Source organism: Heterodontus francisci, chromosome 23 (assembly GCF_036365525.1).
Source record: "Heterodontus francisci isolate sHetFra1 chromosome 23, sHetFra1.hap1, whole genome shotgun sequence".
NCBI lineage: Eukaryota > Metazoa > Chordata > Chondrichthyes > Heterodontiformes > Heterodontidae > Heterodontus > Heterodontus francisci.
This window is the reverse complement of record NC_090393.1, coordinates 32,366,530-32,379,352: the sequence shown is the minus strand read 5'-3', so window position 1 is coordinate 32,379,352 and position 12,823 is coordinate 32,366,530. Positions and strand designations below refer to the sequence as shown.

The following is a 12,823-nucleotide window of genomic DNA, read 5'->3' as shown; positions in this document are numbered from 1 at the left end:
ATTTAATTTGCAATTAGGATTGCGGCACTGCTGTGAAATTAGCTGAATCAGTTAATCAAGCTTTATTACCACAGAGGTTGCTGGTTCCCAGGCCTTGGCTACAGCCACTCCACAGCTGGCCCTTAGAAGATGCACAGCTACTTGTGTTGGTACATCTTCTGAAGTTCTGGAGTGCCCTGCTGCTCAGTGTGCACCTCAGATAGATAGGGGCAGAACAAAGCAGAAAAAACTAAAGACCTATCCTTCCACAGTGTGGTATGGCAGCGTACTAATGTGCAGCACTTTTATGACTGGCTTGAAACATTTAGTTTTCCATCAGCTCCTTTCTATCATTTCTGCTGCATTTGCAGCTCACTGTTGCATGTACGTTGCCCAGGCCTACATCATCTCAGCTTTGCTGATGGACAATATGACAAACATGGAAACAAACTGACAGCTCACCCCTATTTCACCCTCTGTTCAGCAATCTTAGCTTCCCCTTCACCCACTTGCCCACATGCCGCCACCACCCCCTCCCCCACCCAAAGTAGCCCAGCTGAGATTAGAGACTAATAATGCAGAAAATCACAAACAAACCTCTGTTTAACCACTGCCTTTAGCCTGCAAAGTTTACTTTCAAGTAGCTGTTTTCGAATAGCATGGACATTCATTTTATATTGAAACGAATTAACCAAAAAGTGTGCTATGTTGTTCGCCAACTTCGTAACGAAATGGTCAATAAATAAATAAACCCAAAAGAATTCAATGATTTTCAAAGGAAATTTAATAGTGGTGTGAAAAGAATTGCAGAAACCAAAATTGAAATTATTTTTTCTATATTTTCAGATTTAAGCATAACCTGTTCAGAAAGGAAAATTAGAGTTTAAAAAGGCCTTTAGCTAAATTAAACTGAAATTTCTACAAAAGTTCAATAGCATGTTTCTTGAAATTGAAACACGACTGATTTTAAATTGAATAGTACAAAGAAGCAGCACAGTTTTAAATTGTGCTACTGTACAATACTGCTAAAAGGCAGCTTTATATAAAAAGAAAATAGCTGGAAAAATGTACTTTTAAAAAAATGTTACCTGATTTCCTTTTAAGGCATTCCCCACAAGTGAATATTTACATTAGTAGAAATTGAAGATCCAAGCTTGTCTATGCACCTCATTCCATTCACAGAATAATTAATCCAACCTGTTAACTGACTTTTTTGGACTCAGTTTACCAATCTACCTGTCCAAATTATGTAGGTCAACTCTTCAAAAATATTGATGAAATTTATTTCACAAATCTGTTCAATAATGGAAATAAGTGCTCAAAACCATCAATGTCAGAAGACTGCCCATTACAATTAACAATTAAGGAGGAAATGAACTATGCTTTAATACAAGTTCCTGAAAAACAAGTTATTCACTTAGCAAGAATGAAACTATTTTACTTTAAAGATTCCTAGTTTAGGTTTTAAATCAGTCATTTCCCCTCCATTCACCACCACGACCCCGACCCCACCACCACCTGCACCCCCCGCTCCAAGCCTGCACTTGCCAGCAGCGAGACCGGCTCGGCGATTTTACCACAGGCAGCCTCCTAATTGGCCACCCAATTAAGGACGGTAACTCCTGATGGGGACTTAATTATGCAAATCAGCTGCCTGTCTCCATAGGAAACTTCTCCATGTCGGGACAGCAACGGGGAGCTGTCCCGACATGGCCACCCCACCTCCATTCCCGCCACCCAAGGACCAGTAACATTCAGCCTACTTTTTCTGGTATGGGCCTCTGCAAAATAATGGGCAGGAATGCTGTCTGTTTTCTTTCCCCCTCCTTAGCCCAGGGATGCTGTGACCAATAATAGTTTCCCTACTACCTCCCTGGTAAAAACAGCAGACCCTCCTACTCTACATGAATCATTTCCACATTAGACAGTGCATCCACCAACTGAGCCATTAGGGATTCTTTTTGTGTCATTTTTTTTTTTATTCATTCATGAGCTGTGGGTGTTGCTGGCAATTTATTGCCCATCCCCAATTGCCATTGAGCATGTAGTGGTGAATTGCCTTCTTGAACCGCTACAGTCCATGTTGGTGTAGGTAAACCCACAGTGCTGTTAGGGAGAGAGTTGCAGGAATTTGACCCTGTGACAGTGAAGAAATGGCAATACAGTCCCAAGTCAAGATGATGTGTGACTTGCAGGCGGTGGGGTGGGGGGGATGGGGAAAATCTTGTAGGCGGTGGTGCTCCCATGTGTCTGCTGCCCTAGTCCTTCTAGGTAGCGGTCACGGGTTTGGAAGGTGCTGTCCAAGGAGCTTTAGTTCCTTTGTTAAGGTAGGAGCAAGTACAATACTAGAAATTTAGACTGATTACCAAATTATGAATTGCACTCACAATGTAGAAACCAAAAACACAAAAAAAATTATATTTTTGAGGGGGTGCATGCTTTACAGAAGCAGTGTTTGTAGGTTATCTGTATTGAAATGGATACACACTATGCCTGCGAAGTGAACTCTACTGAAAGTCGTAATATCACCTTTTAAGGGCTGCATTTTACAAATCCATAATTACACCTAAGTTTTATTGAATCTCTGTAACTATTTCATTTTGATCAAGTTTCTCTTAAAGGCTGTTTAAACATTACACTAATTGATTAATTAATGGTGGACTTGTACAGTAGGTGTACACAAAAATTTCTGCTTAAATGTTTAAAACAAAACCCATAATGCAAAAAAGATGCATCCAACAGTTTGTTTGAGCACGATCACATTGATGTCCTGTCACTTTTGCATAATGCTTCTATGATTCTCTGTATGGTTAGTTGGTGATCCCAACCATGCAATTGTGGAGAGGCGCCACAGGGTTCATCAAAATAGACTACTGGTTTTACCAAAGAGAAGCAGAGAAAATAATTTGTAGGCAAATCATCCACAGGCATTTCAGCACGCAGTTCAAAATGGCATTGGCAAAACACCAGTGATAAGCAGGCGCTGCTTCACAAACCACTGACCACCTCCAGGCGCTTACCCATTGTCTTTCAAGGAGGCCAAAGAAGAAGAAGAAGAAGCTACCTACTTGCATGGGGTTAGTGGGTAGCAGAGCAGGGTTGTAAAAAGGGGAACAAAACAAAAAAAAAATCAATTTTTAAATTGGGGATATAGTAGATGTTACGTTGTACTAGTTAAATACTATATAATTAAGGAATATTTTGGCCACATATTTTCCTAATCTTGGCTTTTAAAAAAATATAATATTCACACCCAGTGTAATTTTTTTCCATCACCTATATTCTGAAAGACTGGCATTTCTTTTTTTTAAGACCAAACATTTTGTCTGCACAGGTAAAATACATCCAAATCCTAATAAGTGGTATTCTGACAGTATCTGCACTTTTATATATTGAATATTAAAGATTTTACAAATACTGAACTCAGAACATAACTGTATCCATAAAAGAGAAATTAAAAGTGTTTGCCTCAATAGCCCTTAAAAGCAGCTTTCAATAGTAAACTGCTCTAAGATTAGAAACTTATAGTCATATAGTTCCTTTCAATGATTCATGAAATTGGAATAAAAGCTCCTTGATTTAATTAAGCTTAATAAAAGGTGACAAAATGCATATCTAACAATATATCAAATTCACATAACCCACAAATGACTGAATTTCTATTGATTTTATTCTTAAAACCTTGTTGTAGGTTTTCAAATTTCTTCCCTTTTCTTCTCTGCTTTCCTATAGACTCACACTTGGACTGAGGTATAGTTCCAGGATTCCCAGCAGCTCACTGGTACCTTATCCATGAGGCCATTCTCCATGCATGAGCAGCATAGTAATTATCTAGCAGTCTATTCAACCAAGCCTACTCTTTTTGCCACCTGACATCCACATGCACACTTTCCAACAAGGGGGGAGGGGGTCATTGGACAGCAATCAGCAGTGGCTAATTCCCCACTTCCTAGCCCTGTGATGTTAAAGTCAATCATAGCACTCAACAAATATGAGGGTTCAAGCCTGGGACCTTTTTGGTCTGTATGTCTCAATTACACCAGGTGCATATTTAAACCCATATTTTTAAAAATAGATCATCCTGCGCCATTGATCTGAATGTAACATGACTAACTTTGAATGGATCACTAATTTCATAAAATTTTCAAACTATAAAATATATTGCATGCTAAATAACATTTTCTGATTTATTAACCTGTTCTTTATCTCTATGGGGGTCATAAGGAACCTTACTGTCACGGGATGGATAAACACGGTGAGTCAGAATCACCTTGAAGCTTAATTCATATGTCCCACGTCAAAACATTAAATTGCCTATGCTTTGCTCACAGCTGCAACTGGTAATGAAGAGCTTCAAATAGTATGCGGTATAGGATTTTCTGAAAGAGTTTTACTAATCTTTAAGTATATTTCATTTTCACAATAGAAAACCTGTGACATAATCCAATAGGAAGAGTTATTACCAGAACCGCTAGCAAAATAAAAGTATTCATTGGGTAAAAACAAATGGTGACATTTCTGAGAGGTGAGTTATAGGAGTCAGCTTCTGAGATTTAGTCTGCCTCTGTTCACCACTCAGCACCACACTGCAGAGTATCATTGCAAGACTTTATCCAGCGGCGTAGAAACACAAAACCTTTTGCTTATTAAGAGATTAGAGTCATAGCGTTATACAGCACAGAAACAGGCCCTTCGGCCCATCGTGTCTGTGCCGGCAATACAGCACCCAACTATTCTAATCCCATATTCCTGCCCTTGGCCCGTAGCCTTGTATAGATTGAGTAACATTCATTCAATACCACTGATATTATCAAAGCTTCCTCAAACTACAATAAAGTTAACTCCTCTGGCAAGCAACACTTCAATTTAATAAAAAAGTAACTTAAATGTTACAGTGGCAGACTGGTGACTGAACACATTGCTGGATTAACACACATCACAACAGAGTGATAGGAGACAGGCACCCAGGAATCCCCCACGTCAAGTTCCCATTAACTGGCCACACCAGAAGAACAAGTGACTTGATGTTTCACACCTGGTCACTGGAGGTCCTGACTTAGACAGTTCTCCACAACAACATGAGAAGGAAATATCAGACCATGAATTAACACTGGCCGCCTCTCGCACACACCTCCAAACAGCTACTTATAGTGACACTGAAAGAGACCTGGGAGCCAATTTCCTGACTAACCTTATGTGATGGTGACTAGTGTATCCATAAGGGAGATGTAAAGGATGAGGAAATATAATAAAATGGACGGATGGGGGAAAAAAAGAGTTTTAAGTCACAAATAAATTTTTAACAAATAAATATATTTTCCCCAAAAGTATAAACAAAGTACTGGTTGGAGCATAGTGGGGAAACTTAGGCACACTCCAAATTATTGATAGCAAATTAGTTTTCATAAGATTGAAAAAAATTTTTCACCTGTTCCTTACTGTGCAAAAGTTAGTTCATTGCTTCAATCAGGTTGGATCAGATTTGTATACAAATTTTAAGTTGCTGTTTTATGAAAGGCGACAAAAGTATTCTTTTTATAAACTTGACAGTAAAGCAGCAACTAAACTGTAGAATATTACTGTGGCCATTCGTCGACACCCAGTGAAAAGCACTATTATTTTCACTAACTAATCAGACTTTTGAAAGGTCAAAACATAGGACTTTAAAAAATTACTAACTTATTTTTCTCCTTTTGTTATCTTATTCCCTACAGCCTTCTGGCCTCTACTTCCTTCTTTATCAGAGAATGTGACAGTGAATCTCCGTGCAGATTCTATGTCCAGTCAGGAGACAATTTTATGGCATGACAGAGATTAGGCTATGAAGTGCTCCACAACCAGCACTAACAAAACAGGGTGGCAAAGACTGGATAGTTGCTTCAATCCCAACCTTTTAATTAACTGGGGAACAATGATGTCTTTATGGCCCGATCAGTTCTATTTAATAACCATAGACAAGAGGTGCAATTTACCAGGCACTATAGGGACAACAAAAGGTTTGTACCCTGAGATGGATCACTTCTCCATCATCTCAGCACTCAATGTAACAACCTGACAAGAAACAGAAACACCTTCCCTCAAAAAGGTACAGGGGCTGTTGCTTAAAAAGGTTTATATATGATTTTATTTGAAATTGAGTAACAAGAACCGGGAAATTTTCCACCTTAATGATTATTGAAGTAATTCCCATGGCAGCGATTTCTAATGGTTTCAGACCCAATTTCCTGAATTGCGTGTTCTTTAAAAATTGATGATGCAAGCAGTAAGTCACATTCCGATATCCTGCAACATCTACCTGGCCTGTTGTTAATCTGCTGTCCCACAGCCGCGCAACTTCTACCAAGCAGACTTTTAACAGCAAGCATCACTACATTCAGCGTGTGCGGAGCTTCATATAATCCCACATTACAGTCAGCAGAGCCAGCTCTAAATATTCGCAATCTCTTTGGTAAAAATCGCCGGTAAGGTCTTTTAAACTGACTCCCTACCCTCCTGCACCCAGTCTAATTGCTCGCCATTCACCGGTAAACAAACACATGGGGAAAGAGTCATTGAAACACATTTGCCTCATTGCGCCATTTGTCAATCGAGTGCTACAATGTTTATAAATGCAACAAAACTGGCCATACCTGTCCAAATTCACTGTTTATTATGGGAGAGGCGTCCAAAAAAGCATCGGAACCGACAGGAAGGGTCTGAGGGGTAAAGTAACCACTGACCAGCAGCTCGTAGTATCGCATCCGATGTTCACCTACAGAATGGCAGGAGTATGATAACTGCGGAGCTTACAGTCAGAGCCCAGTCTAAAATTACACAGGTCTTCACAATAACTCGCTGATTGGATACAAGCGCTATCCCTCAACATGGAATCAATGTATTGATCAGAATTTTACGTGACTGCTGTATTTATAAAAATTGTCGTGACTTTATAAACTAAAATCTGTACAATAGCAGATTAAAGCAGCGCGATTCCCTAGCTTTTCGGGCACGTGTTAACATCCAGCAACAGGATTCTCAAAATACCCAGGTTGGGAGGATTTTACAAACTACAGCAGTCCCTATGTCTGTATCCTAGCAACATTAACATACATTTGTGTGTACACGTGACTTAGAAACGGCATTAAAATGAGTCAATATTACATATTTACTTTACAGACTCTGATAATGAAACGAGCATGGCTTTAATTGCTAAAGGGATACACAGTCAGAGTGAACCCAATTGATTAAAAGTAACTTTATCGCACCTTTGGTATCGAGTTCCACGTGAATAATGTTTCCCATGACGGAAGTACTGTGGAGGTGCTGGACTGTATCCTTGGCCCCCTTCACTGTGGCGAACACCACTTTCGCGATTCCTAGATGCTTCTTGTTCTTGGGGTTGTAAAGTATCTCCACTTCTTCCACCTCGCCATACTTTTTGCACATGTCTAACAGAAACCCCTCTCGTATGTTGTCGTTCAGTTTTGCAAACGTTACCTGCTTGGGAGGTACGGGTCCTACGTAATGCTCGTCGATCTGTTGACACCAGGAGCACATTCAAACAAACTTAACTCACTATTTGTGATCAAAAAAAAAAAGGGTATTTTGGACTTCAATATTTATCTATTTACGTTTTGGAGTTACAAGTAACGTGTTAGAGTAAGACACTACTGTCAGGAAATGCTACTCAGGAGTTGGAGTGCAGAAACCATTCTGATTTATCCCGCTTTACCTTAAATTTTGGAACAGGCAAATCCAGTTCTTTGCTTTTGGTCCACATGCGTCCAAGTCGAGGATCTCTGACCGTATCAACCGGTGGAACACCGGAATTCTGCAATGATAACGATTGACATTATTTTTAAAGGTTGAAGGAATGTGCAGCAAACTGGCGAACCTGTTACCGAGTAGCTGGACTGTCAGCTTAAGAGCCCCTGACAGGAGAAACCACAATGTAACTTTATTCGCTTACGACATTGTAACAATGGCAGCATCCTGTGATAAACACAACAGACGTGGAATTAATGGCTATACTGCCACAATATCACTCACAGGGAGACTTAAATGTTGGCCATCATAGCGGTAGAGTTTGTGTTGTCCCTTCTTTAACGCTGGGTCAATAATCAACTTATAACTTCGCCAATGGTGACTTTTTCTCTCTGCTGAACTCCCTCCTGCGTGGCTGTGCTCCATCCCATTGATCAAACCTGCAAATGGTGAAAACACAGGCAGGTTTCAAGCAAAGCTGACAAATGCCCCAAGTCTGAAGATTTTGTGCTCTCTCTCTCTGTTCCACGAATACGTTGCACATTAAATGGGGAATCTAAGCTCGCTGGAGCATTAGAGAAAAAGAGACGGGGAGGAAAAAAAACACTCACTTGAACTCTGTTTCTTGCCATGATCTTCGTGGTGCCTCGGTTTCTCTCCAGGTTTCAGCTCTTTGAAAGACATTGTCGTCGATTTCTGTGGGTTTTGGACCAAACGGCGTGATCTGCAAAACAATTACATTTCGCTGATTAGATTACATTGTACGGCTCCTGCCTCCTTTTTGCGAGCCAACACATATTGTGTGCTTCTGCTCAGTGTACGTATCCCACAATCCACCCGCCTAGTCTGGGGACACCAGCTAGTCTTCCATTCCCTCCGCACATTCAACGTTTCCATTTGCCCCTCAAACCCATTGCTGGCGCCCCGTCCCACCCAAATAACTCACAAAACCTGCATTGCTGCAGCCCCGTCAACCTCCAAGAGCGAGGGGTTTTTAGCCCCGTCCTCGATTTATACTGCCTCGCCTCCACTTACAGTAATTTTGAATCAGGGCTGGGAATCCATGTTAGCTTTACGCAGCGTCAAATTGGGTCTCCAAACAAGATGGGTATAGGTGGTTCAAGTTTGAGGACTCCAATTGAGCATTAACTTCCATTTCGCCATTGCCCCCTCGCTCCCAGCGGAGCGCTTCCCCGCTATTGTTTTTTGCGCCGACACCAAGCAATGGCTCGGGAATTTCGCCCGGTCTGTCACACAATCGTTAACTTCCGAGTGGTTTGAATGGTTGGCCGATTTTGCTTGTTTAAAGGTGGTTGGTAACGGGAGCCAATCAGAGAGGGGCTTGCATGAGGCTTGTGGTTTTTTGAAGCTGAAGTGAAAGCTCCTTGAGCAGAGGAGAGGCTCAGACTGGGCTTTGTGTGTGTGTGTGCGCTGCAGCAGCAACAACAACAAGCAAGGACGGGTGCTCTCCTTTGTTACAAATGGAAACATCTCTCTTCACAGTTTCAAAGCACAGTGGGTCTTTTAAATTAAAAATGGATCTAATTTAGATTCTCTAATCTTTGGCCACATTTGAAGAACTGATGGCGAATTGGATACACTATTTCGAAGTGCTAAAGACTGAAGATTATTTTTGTTCTTATTTTTTTGGAATGCATCTTGGGGTCGAAACTAGGTCATGGCACACCCGCGCTGTCTGCAGTTACATTGATATGAAGCCTTTGTAAAGAAAATGAAGCCAAATTGGATGTTTTTTTAAAATGTGTTTTTTATATATCTTCTAAATGTGGTTTCTTTTTTTTTAAAAAAAAGCAGATGGGTTGTTGGCTAGCAATATTTTTCAATTTGTAAATACATACTTGTGAATCTTAAATTTTTAGGCTCGCTTTGCATTTCAGATGATTCAACGCCAAAATCTCAAGTAGATGCTTTTGATTTTTCAAGATAAATTATCTGCCTTAACTCGTAAAGACTTCCAAATTTTATACAATGGATAGAGCGCTTCTTAATTTTACCATAAGCAGATAGGCGTTGTCCTTAATTGAAAATGTGAATAATCCCTGCCAGAATTGTTGCTTTTAGTTAATGTACTTGAACCCTTTGGTTTAGTCGTTTCAGTAGTGATTCTGAAACCGCAAATAATTGATAACCTATTAAAAGGCAATGTCCCATTTACTGAATTTTCAGTTTTTGACCTAGTTTTTCCAAAAAATGATACTTTGTTCAAGTAATTTCATATTTTTCACTTCAGAATTAAAAATCCTTACTATTCGGCTCTGAATCAGAAATACTTATTTCTGTGGTGGGACGTACAATAGGAAAACTGCCAAACAAACTTCATATTTCAAAGTGTGACCTCTGCTTTGATTATTTTTTTGAATTAAAATTGATTCTTTACCCAGGACTGTCGTTGCCCTTTTAACACATTATTATATAGCGTGCAAGCTATTCCAATGTGTAGATGTATTTTTAGCAAACATATCTCGGAGGTTCGTCTCAAAATATATCTCTGGCAGGTGGTGTGTCCGGCAACTGCCGTTAAGTGTGGCATTATTTTAAACCTGGATTAAAACTAAGGTCTGTACCACTTTTATTATATAAACCTAATCCGGCGAAGTACCGTGTTTGGAACATTTAAATTGTGGATAATGCAAATTTTCATTAGTTTAAAACCAAATTTAGAGCTGTATATATATACCTAATGAGCTATTTTGCATCGCTTACAAACTATTATATTTTAATTTACATGGTGTTCTTGTGTTTTGTGCACTTCAATTATGTTTTCTTTCAAAGGCTGGTGCATTTAATTCCCATAAGTCTTTTCTTTCTTTTAGTTTGCAAGATTATGGGGAGTGTTCAAGAATCTAGATGACAAAGGATTGGTGTGTGGGGGTTTTTTGTTTTAAAGTCTATGTAATACTGCAACATATTCCCTCGTTCGTTAGTAATTTTGTAAAGCTTAAAATCAGCTCAGGAAGACTGAATATACTTTGAAGGGCAATTAGTGCTAAATTAACCGATTTTTGAAATGAAGCTTCTCTTCCTCATGGAATTGCTGGTAGCTTCTTATTATTGCCATTCGACAGAGCCACGTCATGACAATCTGATGCAACAAAATGTGACTTGTGTCCCTCTCATTACTGTATAATTAGTGCTTACATTTTTCGGGTTGTGGGCGGTCATACCCTCCTGAAATAGTTTCGGATTACAAACGGCCCTGAGGCGCAGAGTGTTTTTGTTCTGCGAGTGCTGTACTGTACAAAGAAATGTATCTGCCGAAACAAAATGGAGCTGATCACTGGTGTCGTTGAGACGTGAGAACGAATATGAAGAATAAACAAGTTGCTGGATACTTGCTGCCTGGGCAGAGTAGGCCGCGGTCACTGTGCGAGCAGTGAAATGTGTTTCTGTGTTAGCAAGAGAAAAAATAGCTCCCAACTGTGAAAGTAAAAGCCAGAGAACGCTCGCCCCCAATATATTCACCGCTGGTGTTTTCGAAAAACGACACTATTGTGCAGATGGTGTTTGATCTGGGAGAGATGAATCATTTTGTTGGAACAGTTGTATCATGAGACTTGCACCCATGTAGAGGGGACTGAAATTTTAACAACTTATACTTTAACGTAATAAAACTCCTCAAGGCGCTTCACAGGAGTATTATAAAACAAAATATGAGACCAAGCCACAAAAGGAGATATTCGGTCAGGTGACCCCAAAAGCTTGCTCCAAGAGGTAGTTTTTAGGGAGTGTCTTAAGGAAAGCAAGGCGGAGAGGTGTGGAGGGAATTCCAGAGCTTGGGGCCTAGGCAACTGAAGGCGTGGCCACCAGTGGTAGAAGGATTAAAGTCCAGTATGGTCAAGAGGTCAGAATTGGAGGAGCACAGTTTTCTGAGGGTTGTGGGGGGCTGGAGGAGATTACAGAGATAGGGAGGGGCGAGGCCATGGAGGGATTTGAAAACAAGGATGAGAATTTTAAAATCAAGACATTGCTTGACTCGGAGCCAAGTACGGGTGATAAGAAACAGGATTTGGTGTGGGTTAAGACATGGGCAGCAGTGTTTTGGATGACCACAAATTTATGAAGGGTAAAATGTGGGAGACCAGCCAGGGAGTGCATTGAAACAGTCAGGTCTAGAGGTTAGGAAGGCATGAATGAGTGTTTCAGCAGCAGATGAGCTGAGACAGGGGCGACGTTTATGGAAGTGGAGATAGGCGGTCTTAGTGATGGCGTAAATATGAAGTCGGAAGCTCATCTCAGGGTCAAATATGACACCAAGCTTGCAAACAGACTGGCTCAATCTCAGACTGTTGCCAGGGAGAGGAATGGATACAATAGCTAAGGAACTGAGTTTGGAGCGGGGATGGAAAATAATGGCTTCAGTCTTCCAGATATTTAATTGGAAGTTTCTTCTCACCCAGTACTGGATGTCAGATAAGCAGTCTGATAGTTTAGCAGCAATGGAGGAATCGAGAGAAGTGATGGTGAGGTAGAACTGGGTGTCATCAGTGTACATGCTGTGCTTTCAGATGATGCCACTGAGGGGCAGCAAGTAGATGAGAAATAGGAGGGGGCCAAGGTTGGATTCTTGGGGGAATGTGGGGGAGCAGGAAGAGAAGCCATTGTAAGTGATTCTCTGGCTATGATTAGATAGATAACAATGGCAATAGATGAGTGCAGTCATAATCATAGAGAGATACAGCACCGAAACAGACCCAACGTCACACCCCGCTGGGTGTGAGTGGAGAGGTGTTGGAGGAGGATGGTGTGGTCAACCATGGCAAAGGCTGCTGACAGTTTGAGAAGGAGGAGGAGGGAAAGTTTACCTTTGTCATAGTCACATAATTTGTGACTTTGATGAGAGCTGTTTCAGTACTGTGGGAGGGCAGAAATTTGAAAAGCAGCATTCAAACATGGAGTTCTGGAAAAGATGGGAATGGATTTGGGAGGCAGCAAAAAGTTCAAGGACTTTGGAGAGGAAAGGGAGATTGGAGATGGAACGGTAGTTTGCAACCACAGTGGGGTCAAGCTTTAGTTTTTTGAGGAGAAGGGTGATGATAGCAGATGTAAAGTAGTAAGGCCATTGTTCTAGTGGTAGCAGTGT

The 12,823-nt window shown here is 40.7% G+C and overlaps 1 protein-coding gene across 1 annotated transcript in view; it reads right to left on the bottom strand.

Annotated features, from left to right (window-relative positions):
• The window catches only part of setd1ba (SET domain containing 1B, histone lysine methyltransferase a), a 168,686-nt gene extending 160,139 nt beyond the window's left edge, over positions 1 to 8,547 (bottom strand). Inside the window, 5 exon segments of the mRNA XM_068055493.1 lie at positions 6,609 to 6,730; positions 7,224 to 7,494; positions 7,691 to 7,789; positions 8,008 to 8,162; positions 8,334 to 8,547. Of these exon segments, the coding sequence (XP_067911594.1) occupies positions 6,609 to 6,730; positions 7,224 to 7,494; positions 7,691 to 7,789; positions 8,008 to 8,162; positions 8,334 to 8,406 (720 nt within the window). The 5' untranslated portion in view covers positions 8,407 to 8,547.
• Between the last annotated feature and the right edge of the window lie 4,276 nt (positions 8,548 to 12,823).